This window comes from Anomaloglossus baeobatrachus, chromosome 10 (genome assembly GCF_048569485.1).
Source record: "Anomaloglossus baeobatrachus isolate aAnoBae1 chromosome 10, aAnoBae1.hap1, whole genome shotgun sequence".
NCBI lineage: Eukaryota > Metazoa > Chordata > Amphibia > Anura > Aromobatidae > Anomaloglossus > Anomaloglossus baeobatrachus.
The window spans coordinates 14,043,908-14,065,704 of record NC_134362.1 but is presented as its reverse complement, the minus strand read 5'-3'; the positions used below and the strand labels follow the sequence as shown (position 1 = coordinate 14,065,704).

Sequence of the window (21,797 nt, the reverse complement as noted above, 5' to 3'; positions counted from 1 at the left end):
CCCAGAAACCGGCGCAAGGGGCACCCCCGACCCAGAAACCGGCGCAAGGGGCACCCCCAACCCAGACGCATGCACACAGGGCACCCGGCCCAGACGCATGCGCAAGGGGCACCCGGCCCAGACGCATGCGCACGGGGCACCCGTCCCAGACGCATGCGCACGGGGCACCCGGCCCAGACGCATGCGCAAGGGGCACCCGGCCCAGACGCATGCGCACGGGGCACCCGGCCCAGACGCATGCGCACGGGGCACCCGGCCCAGACGCATGCGCACGGGGCAACCGGCCCAGACGCCTGCGCACGGGGCACCCGGCCCAGACGCCTGCGCACGGGGCACCCGGCCCAGACGCCTGCGCACGGGGCACCCCATCCAGACACATGCGCACGGGGCCATGCAGACAGTGTGTGATGGCCCCCACTGTGGATGTAGATACCGGTGTAATCCAGACGCCAGGTGGGGAATGCGGGTCTGTATTTTATCAGTGTAATGTTCACTCCTTGTCCAGGTCTGGTCTAGAGTGAAATAACTAAAAGGCAAACAGGAAAGCTAATCGCCATCAAACAAAAGCAGCTATGCAAGAAAATCTAGTGACTCTTCCCCAGGGACTGGTCTCTGAGATCCATTACTACTCATCAGGGAACAACAGAAGCATCTGAGCCCTGAGGAGCCTCACAGTCCCCTATGGCCCACAAGACGAGACCCTACAGACGCTGTACTGAAGCTATGGACTGTCTGGTGAGAACTTCCAAACAAAAGTTTTCCTTCTGAACATCTACTCCTCAGAGGAGCACAACGATGGTGGGGTGCAGGGGTACCAGTTGAATCCAGGTTCTGGTTCCTCAGGGGACCCATAGACCTTGATGACTGTAAGTGTGGGCCCCGTTACGGATTCTTCATTGGGGCCCATGAGCTTCAGGTTACAGCTCGTGTTACAGTGATTGTCCAGGACGGGGACACTGGTGATCTATATTTAGGATGGGCCCTCAATATCAGATTTTAGGGCGTCTGACACCACCTACATTCAGCAGTTTGCCGATCAGGTGCAGAAGTCATTTGTACAGAGCCAGAACTGTCCCATTGATCACAGAGGTGAATACTGGCTGACACATTGCTGCGCCCCCATTTTTAGACACTGTGGTATACTATACCACCTCTTGTGTGGTGCAATCTGTTCACATTGGTGCATTTTAGCCCATGGCACTGGCTGAAAAATAGAAACCAAATCCAATATCCACAGCGCCACCTACAGCCGATCCTGGGAGCCACGTTCCGCCACCTAATTTTGTGGTGTGGCTCGGAGTGAGGGGGCATTAATTGCCGGGGCGGTGTCCTATATCTATCACACGGTACCTGGTGTTGGCATTTAGGACATATCCACATGCCCTTGGGAATGGATTTCAGAGGAGGCTCCAAACAGTCCAGGTGGAAAACACGTGAACATGTGTCGCACATCAGTAACTGTCCGCTCTTTCTGCAGACGCTGCAAAAATCCTCATGGATATCAGCCTGTATGGGATCACAGGGGAGAGGAGGCAGGAAGAAAAAAAGGAGTCAGCCTAAAAAAAAAAAAATCTGACAAACTCCCTTCCTCATTCTTTAAAGTTGCAAAAATTAGAAACTAAAATCAGAAGAAATTGCATGAAAAAAAAGCAGAAAGGAGAAGAACAGGAAAAATCCCAGATCAGAAAAATAGCAGAAGGCAAGGAAAGTGCGGAAAAAAGTAGCAGCGAAGTCTGAAGAGTGAGTCACAGGCCTCCACAACAGAGCCACAAAGAAGGAGGAAAGGCTGCGATGTCCTGAGAGGCGATGGTCAGTCAGGTGCAAGAAGGAGAAAGGCTGCGATGTCCTGAGAGGCGATGGTCAGTCAGGTGCAAGAAGGAGAAAGGCTGCGATGTCCTGAGAGGCGATGGTCAGTCAGGTGCAAGAAGGAGAAAGGCTGCGATGTCCCGAGAGGCGATGGTCAGTCAGGTGCAAGAAGGAGAAAGGCTGCGATGTCCTGAGAGGCGATGGTCAGTCTGGTGTAAAAAGGAGAAAGGCTGCGATGTCCTGAGAGGCTATGGTCAGTCAGGTGCAAGAAGGAGAAAGGCTGCGATGTCCTGAGAGGTGATGGTCAGTCAGGTGCAAGAAGGAGAAAGGCTGCGATGTCCTGAGAGGTGATGACCAGATTCATTGTATCAAAGGTGCAAGAAGGAGAAAGGCGTGTGCTAGATGTTAGTAATACAGAATGGAGAGAGAGGCCGGAGAGATGGGGAGAGAAGAGGCCGGGGGGGGGCGTAGAGGGGAGGCCAGGGGGGGGGGCATAAAGGGGAGGCCAGGGGGGTCGTACAGGGGAGGCCAGGAGGGGGGCGTAAGTAGAGGGGAGGCCAGGGGGGGACGTAGAGGGGAGGCCAGGGGGGGGGGCATAAAGGGGAGGCCAGGGGGGGGGCATAAAGGGGAGGCCACGGACGGAGTTTTGCAGTGGCCATTTAAACTTCCCTCTATGTCTATGTCATGTGTCCTGCAAAAAGGGCCAACTTAAAAGGGGAATTTCCATCTTTTATAGCATCTGCCACAAGTGTCTGATGGATGCAGTTCCCCACTTCTGGGGTACCAATCTCCAGAATTAGGGTCACCTGGCCCACTGATGTGGTGCAGATTTTCAGCTCTATTTGGGAATCACCCATAGATGTGAATGCCGTCTAGGTGATACAACAGCAGCCACGGCACCTGCCACGAGACCATGAAGCACAGTTCTGAAGTGCGGATCTCAGAGGTCTTGGAAGCTTCGGGAGCCTATAATGACTTTACACTGATGCATTATAGTCTATGGAGAGATGCTGAAGTCTCTATATGGCCGTTTCTGTCATTTGTTTGGGCTGTCCCCCGCAGCACGCTGGGAATTTTTTTTCTAAACGGCTGCCAACAAAAGAATTTCTAAAAAAAATTCTGAAATATATGACACCCACCCCAAGTCCCCCCATTTTTATGACTTTTGTGGCATGAAAGCTGCATGCCACTTACGTTGATGACTGTCACCTCGTGACACCGCAATCTTTATGTTGCGTGGCACGTCCCGTGTAGGCCACATGGTTATATGGTGTGAAGAGAAGGAGAGAGTCGTGTGTGACCTGACAGAAAGCGCAGAGAAGAATTACACACTGAAGACAGCGAGAGAGTAAAGGTTAGATGCCAAACTGAATGCCACGCAGATGCCAGACGAGAGGGAAATGCCAGAGAGTTAGTTACCGATGAGACGGCGCCGAGAGACGCCAACAAATGTCCAGAAGCTCAGAGACAGCACACGACCGGCCATTCAATCCGAGCGACCCCCCAGAACCACAGCCAAACCGGAGAACCAGCGAGAACATCAGAGGAAACCGACAGAATCCAGAGACGCCAACAAGTGTCCAGAAGCTCAGAGACAGCACACGACCGGCCATTCAATCCGAGCCACCCCCCAGAACCACAGCCAAACCGGAGAACCACCGAGAACCTCAGAAGAACCCGACAGAATCCAGAGACGCCAACAAGTGTCCACAAGCTCAGAGACAGCACACGATCGGCCATTCAATCTGAGCATTCCCCCAGAACCACAGCCAAACCGGAGAACCACCGAGACCCTCAGAGGAAACCGACAGAATCCAGAGACGCCAACAAGTGTCCACACGCTCAGAGACAGCACACGACCGGCCATTCAATCCGAGCCACCCCCCAGAACCACAGCCAAACCGGAGAACCACCGAGAACCTCAGAAGAACCCGACAGAATCCAGAGACGCCAACAAGTGTCCACAAGCTCAGAGACAGCACACGATCGGCCATTCAATCTGAGCATTCCCCCAGAACCACAGCCAAACCGGAGAACCACCGAGACCCTCAGAGGAAACCGACAGAATCCAGAGACGCCAACAAGTGTCCACAACCTCAGAGACAGCACACGACCGTCCATTCAATCCGAGCCACCCCCCAGAACCACAGCCAAACCGGAGAACCACCGAGAACCTCAGAAGAACCCGACAGAATCCAGAGACGCCAACAAGTGTCCACAAGCTCAGAGACAGCACACGATCGGCCATTCAATCTGAGCATTCCCCCAGAACCACAGCCAAACCGGAGAACCACCGAGACCCTCAGAGGAAACCAACAGAATCCAGAGACGCCAACAAGTGTCCACACGCTCAGAGACAGCACACGACCGGCCATTCAATCCGAGCCACCCCCCAGAACCACAGCCAAACCGGAGAACCACCGAGAACCTCAGAAGAACCCGACAGAATCCAGAGACGCCAACAAGTGTCCACAAGCTCAGAGACAGCACACGATCGGCCATTCAATCTGAGCATTCCCCCAGAACCACAGCCAAACCGGAGAACCACCGAGACCCTCAGAGGAAACCGACAGAATCCAGAGACGCCAACAAGTGTCCACAACCTCAGAGACAGCACACGACCGTCCATTCAATCCGAGCATTCCCCCAGAACCACAGCCAAACCGGAGAACCACCGAGAACCTCAGCAGAACCCGACAGAATCCAGAGAAGCCAACAAGTGTCCACAAGCTCAGAGACAGCACACGACCGGCCATTCAATCCAAGCGACCCCCCAGAACCACAGCCAAACCGGAGAACCAGCGAGAACCTCAGAGGAAACCAACAGAATCCAGAGACGCCAACAAGTGTCCACACGCTCAGAGACAGCACACGACCGGCCATTCAATCCGAGCCACCCCCCAGAACCACAGCCAAACCGGAGAACCACCGAGAACCTCAGAGGAAACCGACAGAATCCAGAGATGCCAACAAGTGTTCACAAGCTCAGAGACAGCACACGACCGGCCATTCAATCCGAGCATTCCCCCAGAACCACAGCCAAACCGGAGAACCTTCGAGAACCTCAGAAGAACCCGACAGAATCCAGAGACGCCAACAAGTGTCCACAAGCTCAGAGACAGCACACGACCGGCCATTCAATCCGAGAGACCCCCCAGAACCACAGCCAAACCGGAGAACCAGCGAGAACCTCAGAGGAAACCGACAGAATCCAGAGACGCCAACAAGTGTCCACAAGCTCAGACAGCACACGACCGGCCATTCAATCCGAGCATTCCCCCAGAACCACAGCCAAACCGGAGAACCACCGAGAACCACAGAAGAACCCGACAGAATCCAGAGACGCCAACAAGTGTCCACAAGCTCAGAGACAGCACACGACCGGTCATTCAATCCGAGAGACCCCCCAGAACCACAGCCAAACCGGAGAACCAGCGAGAACCTCAGAAGAACCCGACAGAATCCACAGACACTAATGACGACACAATCATACACCAGCGCCTCTGTACGGCCTGCAGAGAAACCAGCTCCTAATACATACACACAGCACTGCTGGAGAGGTGCGCGCCATGTACCCGGGTAGATCATATCCCCCGCCCTCCACCGATGTCCTCCAATAGATCATATCCCCCGCCCTCCACCGATGTCCTCCAATAGATCATATCCCCCGCCCTCCACCGATGTCCTCTAATAGATCATATCCCCCGCCCTCCACCAATGTCCTCCAATAGATCATATCCCCCGCCCTCCACCGATGTCCTCCAATAGATCATATCCCCCGCCCTCCACCGATGTCCTCCAATAGATCATATCCCCTGCCCGCCACCGATGTCCTCCAATAGATCATATCCCCCGCCCGCCACCAATGTCCTCCAATAGATCATATCCCCTGCCCGCCACCGATGTCCTCCAATAGATCATATCCCCCGCCCGCCACCGATGTCCTCCAAGAGATCATATGCCCCGCCCGCCACCGATGTCCTCCAATAGATCATATCCCCCGCCCTCCACCGATGTCCTCCAATAGATCATATCACCCACCCTCCACTGATGTCTTCCAATCTTCTTGACTACAATGACAGTGGGATGGCGGCATGCCATAATTTATTCAACGCTGCGCCTCCACCAGTCTACGGGCATTATATCCTGGATCCCAGGGACAGGACTGAGAATTGTGGCCATGTGCACGATCCCTTGAAGCAAAAACAATTTCCTTTCCAGACGAAAAATCAGCTGCATTTTACAGGAGCGGCATTGTGCATGTGAACATGTCTTACAAATCCTATACACACATTGTGCACTGGATGACATTGCAGTGAAATGTGCTGCCTAACTGTGCAATGTACATCTACACGAGAATTGTACAGAGGAGAAAAGCCTAAAGTGGGATTTCTAGGCGCAGTCTATGGAAACCCCCGCAGATACTGTGTACATTGAATAGTGTCCTATGACCTGGATGAAATGAATATATATAATACACGTAGGATTCCTTGGGGCCAGATACACCCATGCAACCACTTCAGCCATGCTCAGAAGATTAGTCTGGATCTGCACGAGGATAGATGGTTAGATCACATACGATGGCCGACAACACACAATATGCTGAAAATAGAAGAGTGAGCAGAAGTATTAAACCGAGCATCGTACAGGCAGCACGACTGTTAGCACGAGGGCAGCGAGGTCTGTGACATCGTCCGATTACTGGCTGAAGAAATAGAGAGAATGGCAGAAATATAGACATAATGTAAAGGAAAGCATAGAGGAAGGAGAGAGGCCGGAAACAAGCCCTGCTCTGCCTGCAGCACACAATATATACAACATCAGTGCAATACATCCCCGCTATGTACAGCCCGAGAAATGCCCCCCACATGTAAGACAGAACTCCTGGAGTATCCGGACCGGACCCCCGAGGTCTCCTCTACCAGCACATGACTGCTGCAGCCAATCACTGATGTCTGAGTAGCTGCAGTGGTCACACAGCATATAGGCGACCACAGACTGTGAAGGTGGTGGTGGTTGGTCCGGTCCGGTCAGCATGTTGTTTTGTTTTTAACCTTAAGCCCACCAGGGCTCATTTCTTAGCGGACGCCTGTGTAAAGGATATTACGGTTTCAGCAAGTAACAATTATTCACAGCATTATCAACAGATACACAAGTTATCTTCCATTATACCTCATCCATTGCTCCCAGTTTTCTGGATCTCGGCTTATGCACACTGATGGGACCAGTTATTCCTTACAGCGGAAATCAGAGCCTTGTTGTGTCCAGCTACAAACAAACATCTTTAACCCCTTCGTGACCAGGCCAAATGTTTCAGATCTGGCCAGTGTCACTTTATCTGCCAGTAACGCTGCAATGTTTCAACACATCCCAGTGATTATTCGTGACACATTGTATTTTATGATAATGGTCAATTTAGGCCAATATCGTTTTGCGTTTATCATAAGAATATTGGAAATGTGCAAAACAATCTTTTATTTTGTTATAAGCTTTAAAATTGTAGCAGTATTTTTTTTGTAAATTTTTTTTTTTTATAAATCTCCTTGAAAAAAAAAAAATGCGTAAAAGGTCCTATTCAGTTTTTAAGTGATTTTAAGTGAAAGTGATACTAGTTTAAAAGCAGCACCCCTCAAAGTATTACAATCTTCCGCCAGGTTATTAACCCTTCAGCTGCTTTAAATTGCCATCAGGATCCTACAATCATGATCTGAGGATGCGAATATGGTTAAAGATGAGAAACCTCACTCTGGTTAACCATCTAGATGCCATAGTCACTATTGGCAGCAGCATCTAAGGTGTTAAATGGCTATGGTTGATGTGACTGATGCAGCTGGGTGTCAGCTATAATGTACAGCCGACAGCCGCTGTTATCCCCTGTCAGGGGCTGCTATTGACGTATATCTCAGATCGGTAAAAAACCCGATTTGGTGGTCAAAAAGGGTTAATGTGTTAAATTATCATTACTTACATAATTCAGTCCCCAGACATCATCGCTGGTCCCAGCAGTTCCACCTCCAGCTTCTGTTCCACACCGGAGTCTGCACATGCTCAGTGTGGACAGGGCTAGCGCACCGCTCAGTTTAGTAGCCAGGTTACACAGCCCCTTCTGTTACAGCTGATGCACAGAGAATGGAGCGATCTTAGCCATCGAAATCAGCAGCCGGCCCCCATCACACAACACTGATCAAGTCCTGACCCAGAAAGCTGGAGGTGGCGCTGCATGACCGGGCACTCTGTACATTGCTAGTTTTGCGGAGCTGGCCGCCCCTGTATGAGCCCCGCCGCCCCTGTATGTGCCCCGCCGCCCCTGTATGTGCCCCGCCGCCCCTGTATGAGCCCCGCCGCCCCTGTATGAGCCCCGCCGCCCGTGACCAGCACAAAACATTTCTAAAGTGAACGGAAGTTTCATAGTGAATAAGTTATTTGCTGCAAGTGTAATAATATACCTAGAGGTGGATCAGCCCCGCTACAAGCCATAAATACTACAGATGGATCTGTGCATTAAATATTGATCCCGTCAGTCTGTGATCTGCGGTTTGACTGCCGAGACTCCCAGACTAGGCCCCTTAGACAGCGCCATCCTCACCCATGGGCTGTATCCCCGATTAGGCCCCTTACACAGCGCCATCCTCACCTGTGGGCTGTACCCCCGATTAGGCCCCTTACACAGCGCCATCCTCACCCATGGGCTATATCCCCGATTAGGCCCCTTAGACAGCGCCATCCTCACCCATGGGCTGTATCCCCGATTAGGCCCCTTACACAGCGCCATCCTCACCTGTGGACTGTACCCCCGATTAGGCCCCTTACACAGCGCCATCCTCACCCATGGGCTGTATCCCCGATTAGGCCCCTTACACAGCGCTATCCTCACCTGTGGGCTGTACCCCCGATTAGGCCCCTTACACAGCACCATCCTCACCCATGGGCTATATCCCCGATTAGGCCCCTTAGACAGCGCCATCCTCACCCATGGGCTGTATCCCCGATTAGGCCCCTTACACAGCACCATCCTCACCCATGGGCTGTATCCCCGATTAGGCCCCTTAGACAGCGCCATCCTCACCCATGGGCTGTATCCCCGATTAGGCCCCTTACACAGCGCCATCCTCACCTGTGGGCTGTACCCCCGATTAGGCCCCTTACACAGCGCCATCCTCACCCATGGGCTATATCCCCGATTAGGCCCCTTAGACAGCGCCATCCTCACCCATGGGCTGTATCCCCGATTAGGCCCCTTACACAGCGCTATCCTCACCTGTGGGCTGTACCCCCGATTAGGCCCCTTACACAGCACCATCCTCACCCATGGGCTATATCCCCGATTAGGCCCCTTAGACAGCGCCATCCTCACCCATGGGCTGTATCCCCGATTAGGCCCCTTACACAGCGCCATCCTCACCTGTGGGCTGTATCCCCGATTAGGCCCCTTACACAGCGCCATCCTCACCCGTGGGCTGTATCCCGATTAGGCCCCTTACACAGCGCCATCCTCACCCATGGGCTGTATCCCCGATTAGGCCCCTTACACAGCGCCATCCTCCCCCATGGGCTGTACCCCCAATTAGGCCCCTTACACAGCGCCATCCTCCCCCATGGGCTGTATTCCCGATTAGGCCCCTTACACAGCGCCATCCTGACCCATGGGCTGTATCCCCGATTAGGCCCCTTACACAGCGCCATCCTCACCTGTGGGCTGCACCCCCGATTAGGCCCCTTACACAGCGCCATCCTCACCCATGGGCTGCACTCCCGATTAGGCCCCTTACACAGCACCATCCTCACCCATGGGCTGTATCCCCGATTAGGCCCCTTACACAGCGCCATCCTCCCCCATGGGCTGTATCCCGATTAGGCCCCTTACACAGCGCCATCCTCCCCCATGGGCTGTATCCCCGATTAGGCCCCTTACACAGCGCCATCCTCACTCATGGGCTGTACCTAATAATGCAGCTCTGTCAGAAATAAAATTTCCTCAAAATGGAAAATCACAATATTGGTTTATTTTTTCAGATGCTATGAAAGGGGTTATCCAGAGAACATAAATTATTGCTAAAATGCTGCAGACTGCCTATCACTGAAAAAAAAAAAAAAATCCCCTTCACATCCCATTTTAGCACTTACCCTGTCCTCGCTGATCTGCGCTTCCGGGACCAAACTTCCCAGACAAAGTAAACAAAAGCCCTAGCAGCCAATAACCGGCGACGGTAGCTCCCGCTGCGGCCAGCGATCTGCTGAGCGGGTATCTGTGTATTTTTCATATGTCCAGGACTGGACCCGGAAGCACAGACCGGCGAGAGCCCCGACGGGCCCTACTAATGTCAATTTCTTATTTCTTTTATTTATTAGGCAGTCTGGGGCGTTTCAGCAACAACTCATCTTAGCTGGACGGTGACCTTTGAGCAGCTTCTAACGGGACACTAAACCCAGAAAATGCACATAAAACAATATGAATCTACGTTTATCACACTTTGTCTTATCACAATTGAAACGGGGAGATATATAAGGAAATGTTCTCCTTTTGCTCTAGGAGCTCAGCCATGTTGTTGGTGCAGTCTTGTGTGTGACATTGGGTTTTTTTTGCCTTCCTCTGGATCAACATGTTAGGCTACGGGTTGAACTAGATGGACTTAGAGTCTCCCTTCAACCTTAAAAACTATGAAACTATGAAACTGCAGCAGGAGCCTCCCCCCTTTGAAGAATTGTTTTTCCCAGAGCTGTTGTGTGCTTCTATCACTCATTTCTAAGTTTAGTGTTCCTGTAACAGAATGACATACCTATATTTCTGATACTGGCAATAGCTGTAAAAACAAGATATAAATATGGATCTTACCCACCAGAACATGAAACCGCTCTCTGCAAACCTTACACATATGCATTTCTATTACACTCGATGGCCACGCAGTCCCTGGTTTCAGGAAAGCTCCTATGAGTGCCCCTGCTCCTCAGACACAAAGCGGGTGCTGGACCTTACCACGTGACAGCAGGCCACCATTCGTGATGAGTTACTTACGTCTGTGGAATAAGGATTAGGCAGGGGCACAGGCAGGACACGTGCAGGGAAACTACATGTGATCTGCGGCTTTTCACATTCAGGGGGATCGGGATGACTGGATGGAGGGGAGGAGGGTGGCGGGGCGCTCAAACCCAGGACCGTGTTGTATTTAGGAGGACGACCTATACGTTAATAAACACAAACAAAAAAAAGAACAGAAACACAATGGCGGGGTTTACATACCTTTGGCCACTGTTCCTCATTGGCTAGCATGAAAAAGGAAATGATGGAGCAGATGAAGGAAATAATCAGAGCACAGTATTACAAGAGGCAAAACGGGGCAAACGTTATAGGAAAGGCAGCGGAAAGCACAAAAAAAGCAGCAAGCTACAAAACAAAAAAGATGTACGAGAGCACGCTACAATATGCCACCAAACGTCTCCAGCAACAATCTCACAGTATATATGAATATCTTGGTGGTATGGCAGCATTAAAGGGATATTCTCATTGCCAAATGCCGGTATATAACTTTCCAGGTTATTTATTAAAAATAATCTCTACTCAAGAATGGAGGGATTTATAAATTTCCGTATTTTTCAGATTATGAAAGACTCACTTTTCCTCCCAAACATTTGGGAGGAAAATGAGGGGTGCATCTTAAAATCCGAATGTAGCTTACCGAGAGATGGAGAATGGGCGCTGTGCGGTGCTCTATCGGTGGTGAGGGGCAGTGATGGCTGCAGTGGGTGCTGTGCTGGCTGCAGTGGGGGCTGTGCTGACTGCAGTGGGGGCTGTGCTGACTGCAGTGGGGGCTGTGCTGACTGCAGTGGGGGCTGTGCTGGCTGCAGTGGGCGCTGTGCTGGCTGCAGCGGGTGAGATGCCCTGTCGGCAGTGAGGGGCTGTGCTGGCTGCAGCGGGTGAGATGCCCTGTCGGCAGTGAGGGGCTGTGCTGGCTGCAGCGGGTGAGATGCCCTGTCGGCAGTGAGGGGCTGTGCTGGCTGCAGCGGGTGAGATGCCCTGTCGGATGTGCAGGGCTCTGCTGGCTAAGATGCTCTGTCAGCAGTGAGGGGCTGTGCTGGCTGCAGTGGGCGCTGTGTGGTGCTCTGTTGGATGTGCAGGGCTGTGCTGGCTGCAGTGGGCACTGTGTGGTGCTCTGTCAGCAGTGAGGGGCTGTGATGGCTGCAGCGGGTGAGATGCCCTGTCAGTAGTGAGGGGCTGTGCTGGCTGCAGCGGGTGAGATGCCCTGTCAGCAGTGAGGGGCTGTGCTGGCTGCAGCGGGTGAGATGCCCTGTCAGCAGTGAGGGGCTGTGCTGGCTGCAGCGGGTGAGATGCCCTGTCGGATGTGCAGGGCTCTGCTGGCTAAGATGCTCTGTCGGCAGTGAGGGGCTGTGCTGGCTGTGGTGGGTAAGATGCTCTGTCGGAGGTGGGGGCTGTGCTGTCTGCGGTGGCCGCTGTGTGGTGCTCTGTCAGCAGTGAGGGGCTGTGCTGGCTGCAGTGGGCGCTGTGTGGAGTAGGGCGGTGTGGCGGGTGAGATGCCCTGTCAGCAGTGAGGGGCTGTGCTGGCTGCAGTGGGTGAGATGCCCTGTCGGCTGTGCAGGGCTGTGCTGGCTAAGATGCTCTGTCGGCAGTGAGGGGCTGTGCTGGCTGTGGTGGGTAAGATGCTCTGTCGGAGGTGGGGGCTGTGCTGGCTGCGGTGGGCACTGTGTGGAGCAAGGTAGTGTGGGGGCGAGATGCTCAGTCGATGGTGCAATCGTCAAATAATGCTGCCAGTAGTCGGCGCATGTGCAGATGGAGCTCTTGGATTGTCATTGAGCAGAGAGCTCAATCTGCGCACGTGCAGATTCCGGGTGACATTATTTGAAGATTGCACCGCTGACGGATCATCTCACCCCCGCACGTCTCCACACAGCCAGCGCAGTTGGCCAGACAGCAGCCAGCATTACACTATTCCAGCACCCCCCGCTTCCTGTGACCCCATGCACCACCACTGCTGTCGCCCCCCTACGGTAAGACACTACCGGAGTATAAGATGGGCCCCATTTTATTATTTGGGGTTTTTTTACCTTTTTGATCTCTACATTTGGGGTGAGTCATATAATCCGATGCGTCTTAAAACACAAAAAATACGGTATATAGTTGAGGTTCGTTGCCTGGGTTACCAGGCACCGCTGCAGTCCATCAGAGATGGCCGGTTTCCCAGAGAGAGAGATGCCTTATGTAGAAGCATCGCAGAGAGCCGTTTGGACAGCGGTGAACAATGCCACTATCATCAAATAGGAGCGCTCGACTCTTCCATTCTGGTTCTGCCTGGTCTCTTGCCACCTCTGCTTCATCTTGTCAATGTAACGGCTGCAGCCAATTACTGTTTGCAGCGAGTTAACATGGTGACGGGTGATTGGCTGCAGCATGACGTGTCCCTGTGACAGGAGGTCACCGCTGCAGCTGCTGAAGGACCAGATTTGGTGAGGCGAGTATTGCACTTATCCCTAAACTCCGTTTCAGCACATTAGAAAACAAAAGATCAATTTTAGTAGAGACTTTTTTTCCCCTCTCAGTATTTTTTTTTTATGTGACATAAAAAAGGTACAAAGTAATGGGAAGTGGAAAAGTAAAAAAGTGTTAGCAAGGATAAGAGGCAGAAAGCCCAACATGCAGCACAGGAAGTAAAAAGTAAGATTACGAAGAACATAATGCGATGAAGAATAGATGAAAAGAAGGGAATTTTGTTACTTACCGTAAATTCCTTTTCTTCTAGCTCCAATTGGGAGACCCAGACGATTGGGTGTATAGCTACTGCCTCCGGAGGCCACACAAAGTATTACACTAAAAAGTGTAAGGCCCCTCCCCTTCTGCATATACACCCCCCGTGGGATCACGGGCTGCTTCAGTTTTAGTGCAAAAGCAAGAAGGAGGAAAGCCAATAACTGGTTAAACAATTCAATCCGAAGGAACATCGGGGAACTGAAACCATTCAACATGAACAACATGTGTACCCGAACAACCAAAAATCCCGAAGGAACAGGGGCGGGTGCTGGGTCTCCCAATTGGAGCTAGAAGAAAAGGAATTTACGGTAAGTAACAAAATTCCCTTCTTCTTCGGCGCTCCATTGGGAGACCCAGACGATTGGGACGTCCAAAAGCAGTCCCTGGGTGGGTAAATTAATACCTCAAGTTTGGACTGTAAAAACAGCCCTTCCCTACATGGAGGCAACCGCCGCCTGCAGGACTCTTCTACTTAGGCTGGCATCCGCCTAAGCGTAGGCATGCACCTGATAACGCTTGGTGAAGGTGTGCAGACTCGCCCAGGTAGCCGCCTGGCACACCTGCTGAGCCGTAGCCTGGAGCCGTAATGCCCAGGACGCACCCACGGCTCTGGTAGAATGGGCCTTCAGCCCTGATGGAACCGGAAGCCCAGCAGAACGGTAGACTTCAAGAATTGGTTCCTTGATCCATCGAGCCAGGGTGGATTTGTAAGCCTGCGACCCTTTGCGCTGACCAGCGACAAGTACAAAGAGTGCATCCGAGCGGCGCAGGGGCGCCGTGCGGGAAAAGTAGATTCTGAGCGCCCTCATCAGATCCAACAAATGCAAATCCAATTCATATCGATGAACTGGATGAGGACAAAAGGAAGGTAAGGAGATATCCTGACTGAGATGAAAGGGGGATACCACCTTAGGGAGAAACCCCGGAAACAGGCGCAGCACTACCTTGTCTTGGTGAAACACCAGGAAGGGAGCTTTGGATGACCGCGCTGCTAGCTCGGACACTCTCTGAAGAGATGTGACCGCTACCAAAAAGGCCACTTTCTGTGAAAGTCGAGAAAGTGAAACATCCCTCAGAGGCTCCAAGGGCGGCTCCTGGAGAGCAATTAGTACCCTGTTCAGATCCCATGGGTCTAACGGCCTCTTGTACGGAGGGACAATGTGACAAACCCCCTGCAGGAACGTGCGTACCTGAGGAAGACGTACTATGCGCTTCTGAAAGAATACAGACAGCGCTGGGACTCGTCCGTTAAGGGAGCCGAGCGACAAACCTTTTCCCAAACCAGATTGCAGGAAGGAAGGAAAAGTAGGCAATGCAAATGTCCAGGGAGACACTCCCGGAGCAGAGCACTAAGATAAGAATATCTTCCACGTCTTGTGGTAGATCTTGGCAGACGTCGGCTTCCTAGCCCGTCTCATGGTGGCAATGACGTCTTGAGATAATCCTGAAGACGCTAGGATCCAGGACTCAATGGCCACACAGTCAGGTTCAGGGCCGTAGAATTCAGATGGAAAAAACGGCCCTTGGGACAGTAAGTCTGGCCGGTCTGGTAGTGCCCACGGTTGGCCGACCGTGAGATGCCACAGATGCGGGTACCACGACCTCCTCGGCCAGTCTGGGGCGACGAGGATGGCGCGGCAGCAATCGGAGCTGATCTTGCGTTGCCCTCTGGCAACAGTGCCAGAGGGGGAAAAACATAGGGTAGCTGGACCTGCGACCAATCCTGAACTAAGGCGCCTGCCGCCAGAGCTCTTTGATCGTGAGACCGCGCCATGAAAATCGGGCCCTTGTTGTTGTGCCGAGACGCCATTAGGTCGACGTCCGGCCTCCCCCAGCGGCTACAGATTTCTTGAAACCCGTCCGGGTGCAGAGACCATTCCCCTGCGTCCATGCCCTGGCGACTGAGGAAGTCTGCTTCCCAGTTTTCTACGCCCGGGATGTGAACTGCGGATATGGTGTATGCTCTGTCTTCCACCCACATCAGAATCCGCCGGACTTCCTGGGAGGCTTGCCGACTGCGTGTTCCGCCTTGGTGGTTGATGTATGCCACCGCTGCGAAGTTGTCCGACTGAATTCGGATCTGTTTGCCTTCCAGCCTCTGCTGGAAGGCTTGCAGGGCAAGATACCCTGCCCAGATGTCCAGAACATTGATCTGAAGGGTGGACTCCTCTGAAGAGAGTCCTTGCCCGTCTGAGAAAGGGGTACGTTCCTGTCTAGGGACGTCGACTTCCCATCCCATTGGCGAAGAATGTCCCATAGAAGTGGACGCAGATGAAAACTGCGCGAAAGGGACTGCCTCTGCATGAGGCGTCTTAAGGGGTGTGACTGGCCTTGAAGGAGAGACTGCACCCCCGTCTGTAGTGAACGCCGTATGTCCAGCGGGAGCTGCACTATCGCTGAGAGAGTGTGAAGCTCCATGCCAAGATATGTCAGCGATTGGGTCGGTGTCAGATTTAACTTGAAAAGTTTATGATCCACCCGAAACTCTGGAGAGTCTCCAGCGCCACGTTCAGGCTGTGTTGGCATGCCTCTTGAGAGGGTGCCTTGACAAGTAGATCGTCCAAGTAAGGGATCACAGAGTGACCCTGAGAGTGCAGGACTGCTCCCACTGCTGCCATGAACTTGGTGAAAATCCGTGGGGCTGTCGCCAGACCGAAGGGCAGGGCTACGAACTGAAGATGCTCGTCTTCAATAACGAATCGTAGCCAACACCGGTGCTCTGGAGCAATCGGCACGTGGAGATAAGCATCCTGATGTCTATTGACGCTAGGAAATCTCCTTGAGACATTGAGGCAATGACGGAGCGGAGGGATTCCATCCGGAACCGCCTGGTTTTCACGTGCTTGTTGAGCAGTTTTAGGTCCAAAACGGAACGGAAAGAGCCGTCCTTTTTTGGTACCACAACCAGATTGGAGTACAACCCGTATCTTGTTCCTGAGGAGGAACAGGGATTACCACTCCTTGTGCCTGCAGAAGAGCATCGGCTCGGTCGGGAGGTGAGGAATTTCTGAAGATCTAGCCGGAGGACGAGAACAGAGCTCTATCCTGTACACGTGAGACAAAATGTCTCTCACCCACCGGTCTTTGACCTGTGGCAGCTAAATGTCGCCAAAGCGGGAGAGTCTGCCACCGACCGCGGATGCGGAGAGAGAGGGCTGAACGTCATGAGGAAACCGCCTTGGTAGCGGTTCCTCCGGCTGCCTTCCTTGGGCGTGATTGAGCCCGCCAGGAATCTGCGCCTCTCTGAGCCTTTTGAGTCCTTTTGGACGAGGACAATTGGGACCTGCCCGAGCCTGGGAAGGACCGAAACCTCGACTGTCCCTTCCTCTGTTGGGTGTTGTTTGATCTGGGCTGGTGTAAGGAAGGGTCCTTACCCTTGGACTGTTTAATGATTTCATCCAATCGCTCACCAAACAGTCTGTCACCAGATAATGGCAAACTGGTTAAGCACTTTTTTGGAAGCAGAATCTGCATTCCATTCCCTCAACCACAAGGCTCTGCGTACAAACCACGGAGTTGGCGGACGCCACTGACGTACGGCTCGTAGAGTGCAGGACAGCATTAATAGCGGAAGTCGCAATGCAGACATTGCGAGGTTAAGGACGCCATCTGCGGCACAGATGTACATGTGACAGTGTCCACGTGCGCAAGACCAGCTGAAATAGCTTGGAATGCCCATACGGCTGCGAATGCCGGAGCAACCGACACGCCGATAGCTTCATAGATAGAATTCAACCAGAGGACCATCTGTCTGTCAATGGCATCTTTAAGTGAAGTCCCATCTTCCACTGCAACTATGGATCTAACCGCAAGCCTGGAGATAGGGGAATCCACCTTCTGACACTGGGTCCAGCGCTTGACCACGTCAGGGGGAAAAAGGCTAACGTGTATCCTTAATACGATTGGAGCACGCTTATCTGGATAAGTGTGGTATTTCCGGATTGCTTCTCTGAAGACAGAGTGGCCAGAAAAGTACTCAATATACGCTTGAGATACTGAAAAGGGATTTCTCCTGCTGTGAAGCTGACTCCTCCACCGGAGGAGCTGAGGGAGAAATATCCAACATTCCATTGATGGACGCTAGAAGATCATTCACTATGGCGTCACCATCCGGTGTATCCGGATTGAGAGCGGTCTCAGGATCAGAGTCCTGATCAGCTACGTCTGCCTCATCATACAGAGAGTCCTGCTGGGACCCTAACCAGTGATGAAGCCGAGTGCCGCTCCCAGCGAGCTCGCTTAGGCTGTCTGGGACTGTCGTCCGTGTCAGAGCCTGCGCCCTGGGATGCATGGGACCCCCCCGGAGCACTGATTTGTTCCAAATGAGGGTGGCCAGGGAGCATTGTATCAACATTGCCCATGGTCCGTCTGGACTGCAAAGTCTCTAAGATGTTAGTCACAGTCACAGACAATCTATCAGCCGAAACTGCAACTCCGTCCCTGTCCCTGGACAGGGTTCACCGGTGGTTTCTTTGGCCACCTCTAGCAGAGACCCCGGCTGACCAAGTGATACAGGGAAGCATTGCACACAATGGGGACAGTGGAACCTGCCGTGTGGAACAGTATCACGTGCAGTACAAGCAGCATAGAAAGCCTGTGCCTTGGCACCCTTGCTTTTTTGCTGCTGTTGTCTAGCCATCTAGAAGTATATAGCCAAGAATAGCGACCGTACAGTGCAATGTATAGCATACAAGCAGAAAGTACAAATGAACACTTCAGCACATGCAGTACAAGCAGCATAGAAAACCTGTGCCTTAGCACCCTTGCTTTTTTGCTGCTGTTGTCTAGCCATCTAGGAGTATATAGCCAAGAATAGCGACCGTACAGTGCAGTGTATAGCATACCAGCATGAAGTACAAATGAACACTTCAGCACATGCAATACAAGCAGCCTAGAAAGCCTGTGCCCTAGCACCCTTGCTTTTTGCTGCTGTAGTCTAGCCATCTAGGCATAAAGTACAAATGGTATTAGTGGGGTCAGCACTTCAGGTGCTGCTTACCGCCCGCACAAAAGCGGGTGTGTGGTCGCCCGAATCCTGTGACTGGTTGCCCAGAGCTTGTCTCCCTTCTCCAGCCCAGACTGCGTGCAGGAATGGCTGCAGGCGTCTTGTGAAGAGGGGCGGGCCGTGGGCGTGCCCCAGAGAAGAGCGGGAAACTGGCGTCCCACTGTGTCCAGTGAAGGGGGCTGGAGAATGCAAAGCAGACTCCAGCTCTCGGCGCTGACTTTCTGTACAGCGTCCCGCCCCTCCCCTGACTGACAGGGCTGGGGGCGGGAACGAAGCGAAAACTAGGCCGCAAAGCCGGGGACTCGAGTAATAAGCGCGGCCGTCTTGTGCACGGCCAGCGCGGAAGTCCCCGGCGCACCACAAGTCCCAGCCGCGCCACAGTGTAAAACACCCCGCAACGGCCGGCGCGGCAGTTTCTAACACATAAATTCACTCAGCTAAGCTGCAGTGAATAATAGCACAAGCGCTCCGCGCTGTTGCCCCCGGCGCACTAACACTCCCAGCAATGCTGGTGTGTGTGTGCGCGATGTGTACGGGGACACAGAGTACCTTAATGTAGCAGGGCCCTGTCCCTGACGATACCCAGCTCCATATCCAGCAGGATCTCCGGGTCTGTGGATGGAGCCCGGTCTCAGTGCCTGGAGACCGGTAAGATCCCACTTCACCCAGAGCCCTGAGGGGGGATGGGGAAGGAAAACAGCATGTGGGCTCCAGCCTCCGTACCCGCAATGGGTACCTCAACCTTAACAAACACCCGACAAAAGTGGGGTGAGAAGGGAGCATGCTGGGGGCCCTAGTATGGGCCCTCTTTTCTTCCATCCGACATAGTCAGCAGCTGCTGCTGACTAAAACAGTGGAGCTATGCGTGGATGTCTGACCTCCTTCGCACAAAGCATAAAACTGAAACAGCCCGTGATCCCACGGGGGGTGTATATGCAGAAGGGGAGGGGCCTTACACTTTTTAGTGTAATACTTTGTGTGGCCTCCGGAGGCAGTAGCTATACACCCAATCGTCTGGGTCTCCCAATGGAGCGCCGAAGAAAGTCTGGAATAAAGAATGGACATAAAAACAAAAAGACTCCTCCAGCCAAACAGTGTAAAGAGAGGCGAATACCCCAATAACGTGTTGTTCCAGTATACAAGTCACAGGTCTAATGCTGCCCAAAATCAATAAACCCTTATGAATCTATTAAGCCAGGGTCCATGGAAAACGTTTCTACTTTGCTTGTAAATTGCAAAGCACTTCAGATTTTATCAGGAGTTTCTGACAAGCTGCAGCGGTGTGTGATCTACTTACCAGGACCCAGAAGCAGTGAAATGCGTCTCTAATGTTACAGCCTAGATCGCCATAATGACGTCTGGGTGTAGCATAGAAAACACAAGTGAGGAACGGAAATCTCTCGATAGATAAGTGGCCGCAGCGCAGGGTCTGCCCCACACACGGGCAATCTCTGCCAATACCTACACATCCCATCTCACAGACTGTGAACGGCTTCCATCAGTAGCCACTAATTAATGCGGCTGCTCGGATACTGTGGTGTTTGGCGCCGGCCTCTAATGTAAATGTCACGTCTCATCCTTTTATTAAAATCCAACAACCAAATATTGACTTTCTTTTGTCTAATTTGTTCCTGGCAAAAGCCGTCAGGTGTTGGGTTTGGCCAGATGCTCATTTGCATCATCGAGGAATATTTCGGGGTTGGGTCCTAACTCCTCCCCAGTCCGCACCCCCCAAAAAAGAAGACAGAAAAATTTAACTATTTACAACACCAGCACTTCGGAATATAGCAATGCAAAGTTCAAAGACCTCTAGATCATTTATAGCAACACAAGAGGGTCAGACGTCTGCTACAAACAAGAAGTGTACGTATCAAAATATCCAAAAAAAAAAAAAAAAGGATCCCTCTGAAAATGGTTTAACAGGCAGGAAAAAAAGAGACCGTGTGCATCTGTCCTGTCAAAAAACAAGACCCTGATGGAAATGGACACAACGGAGACACCAACGTAAAACCATGGATCCATAATTACAGGATGCGTCCTCAATAGCAAAACATGATGTGAACAGGCGCTAAGAAGGGAATTTTGTTTACTTACCGTAAATTCCTTTTCTTCTAGCTCTAATTGGGAGACCCAGACAATTGGGTGTATAGGCTATGCCTCCGGAGGCCGCACAAAGTATTACACTTAAAAGTGTAAAGCCCCTCCCCTTCAGCCTATACACCCCCCGTGCTCCCACGGGCTCCTCAGTTTTGGTGCAAAAGCAAGAAGGAGGAAAAGAATTAAAAACTGGTTTAAAGTAAATTCAATCCGAAGGAATATCGGAGAACTGAAACCATTCAACATGAACAACATGTGTACACAATAAAACAGGGGCGGGTGCTGGGTCTCCCAATTAGAGCTAGAAGAAAAGGAATTTACGGTAAGTAAACAAAATTCCCTTCTTCTTTGTCGCTCTATTGGGAGACCCAGACAATTGGGACGTCCAAAAGCAGTCCCTGGGTGGGTAAAATAATACCTCGTAAGAGAGCCGTAAAACGGCCTCTTCCTACAGGTGGGCAACCGCCGCCTGAAGGACTCGCCTACCTAGGCTGGCATCTGCCGAAGCATGGGTATGCACCTGATAGTGTTTCGTGAAAGTGTGCAGGCTCGACCAGGTAGCCGCCTGACACACCTGCTGAGCCGTAGCCTGGTGCCTCAAAGCCCAGGACGCGCCCACGGCTCTGGTAGAATGGGCCTTCAGCCCTGAGGGAACCGGAAGCCCAGCCGAACGGTAAGCTTCGATAATTGGCTCCTTGATCCACCGAGCCAGGGTTGATTTGGAAGCCTGTGACCCTTTACGCTGGCCAGCGACAAGGACAAAGAGTGCATCCGAGCGGCGCAGGGGCGCCGTACGAGAAATGTAGAGTCTGAGTGCTCTCACCAGATCTAACAAGTGCAAATCCTTTTCACATTGGTGAACTGGATGTGGACAAAAAGAAGGTAAGGAGATATCCTGATTGAGATGAAAGGGGGATACCACCTTAGGGAGAAATTCCGGAACCGGACGCAGAACCACCTTGTCCTGGTGAAACACCAGGAAAGGGGTTTTGCATGACAGCGCTGCTAGCTCAGACACTCTCCGAAGCGAAGTGACTGCTACTAGAAAAACCACTTTCTGCGAAAGGCGTGAGAGAGAAATATCCCTCATTGGCTCGAACGGTGGTTTCTGAAGAACCATCAGCACCCTGT

The 21,797-nt window shown here is 52.3% G+C and overlaps 1 protein-coding gene across 6 annotated transcripts in view; it reads right to left on the bottom strand.

Annotated features, from left to right (window-relative positions):
• The window catches only part of PHF21A (PHD finger protein 21A), a 193,377-nt gene that overhangs the window by 9,453 nt on the left and 162,127 nt on the right, over nucleotides 1-21,797 (bottom strand). For 3 of the 6 annotated variants that reach the window (XM_075326479.1, XM_075326481.1, XM_075326480.1), the window contains exons 13-14: nucleotides 10,820-10,983; nucleotides 1,351-1,506 (exon numbers count right to left, since the gene is read on the bottom strand). In XM_075326479.1, coding sequence (XP_075182594.1) covers nucleotides 1,351-1,506; nucleotides 10,820-10,983 — 320 coding nt within the window. Of the gene's footprint in view, nucleotides 1-1,350; nucleotides 1,507-10,819; nucleotides 10,984-11,044; nucleotides 11,068-21,797 lie in introns of all 6 variants that reach the window. The other 3 variants (XM_075326482.1, XM_075326483.1, XM_075326484.1) reach the window with 2 other exon arrangements.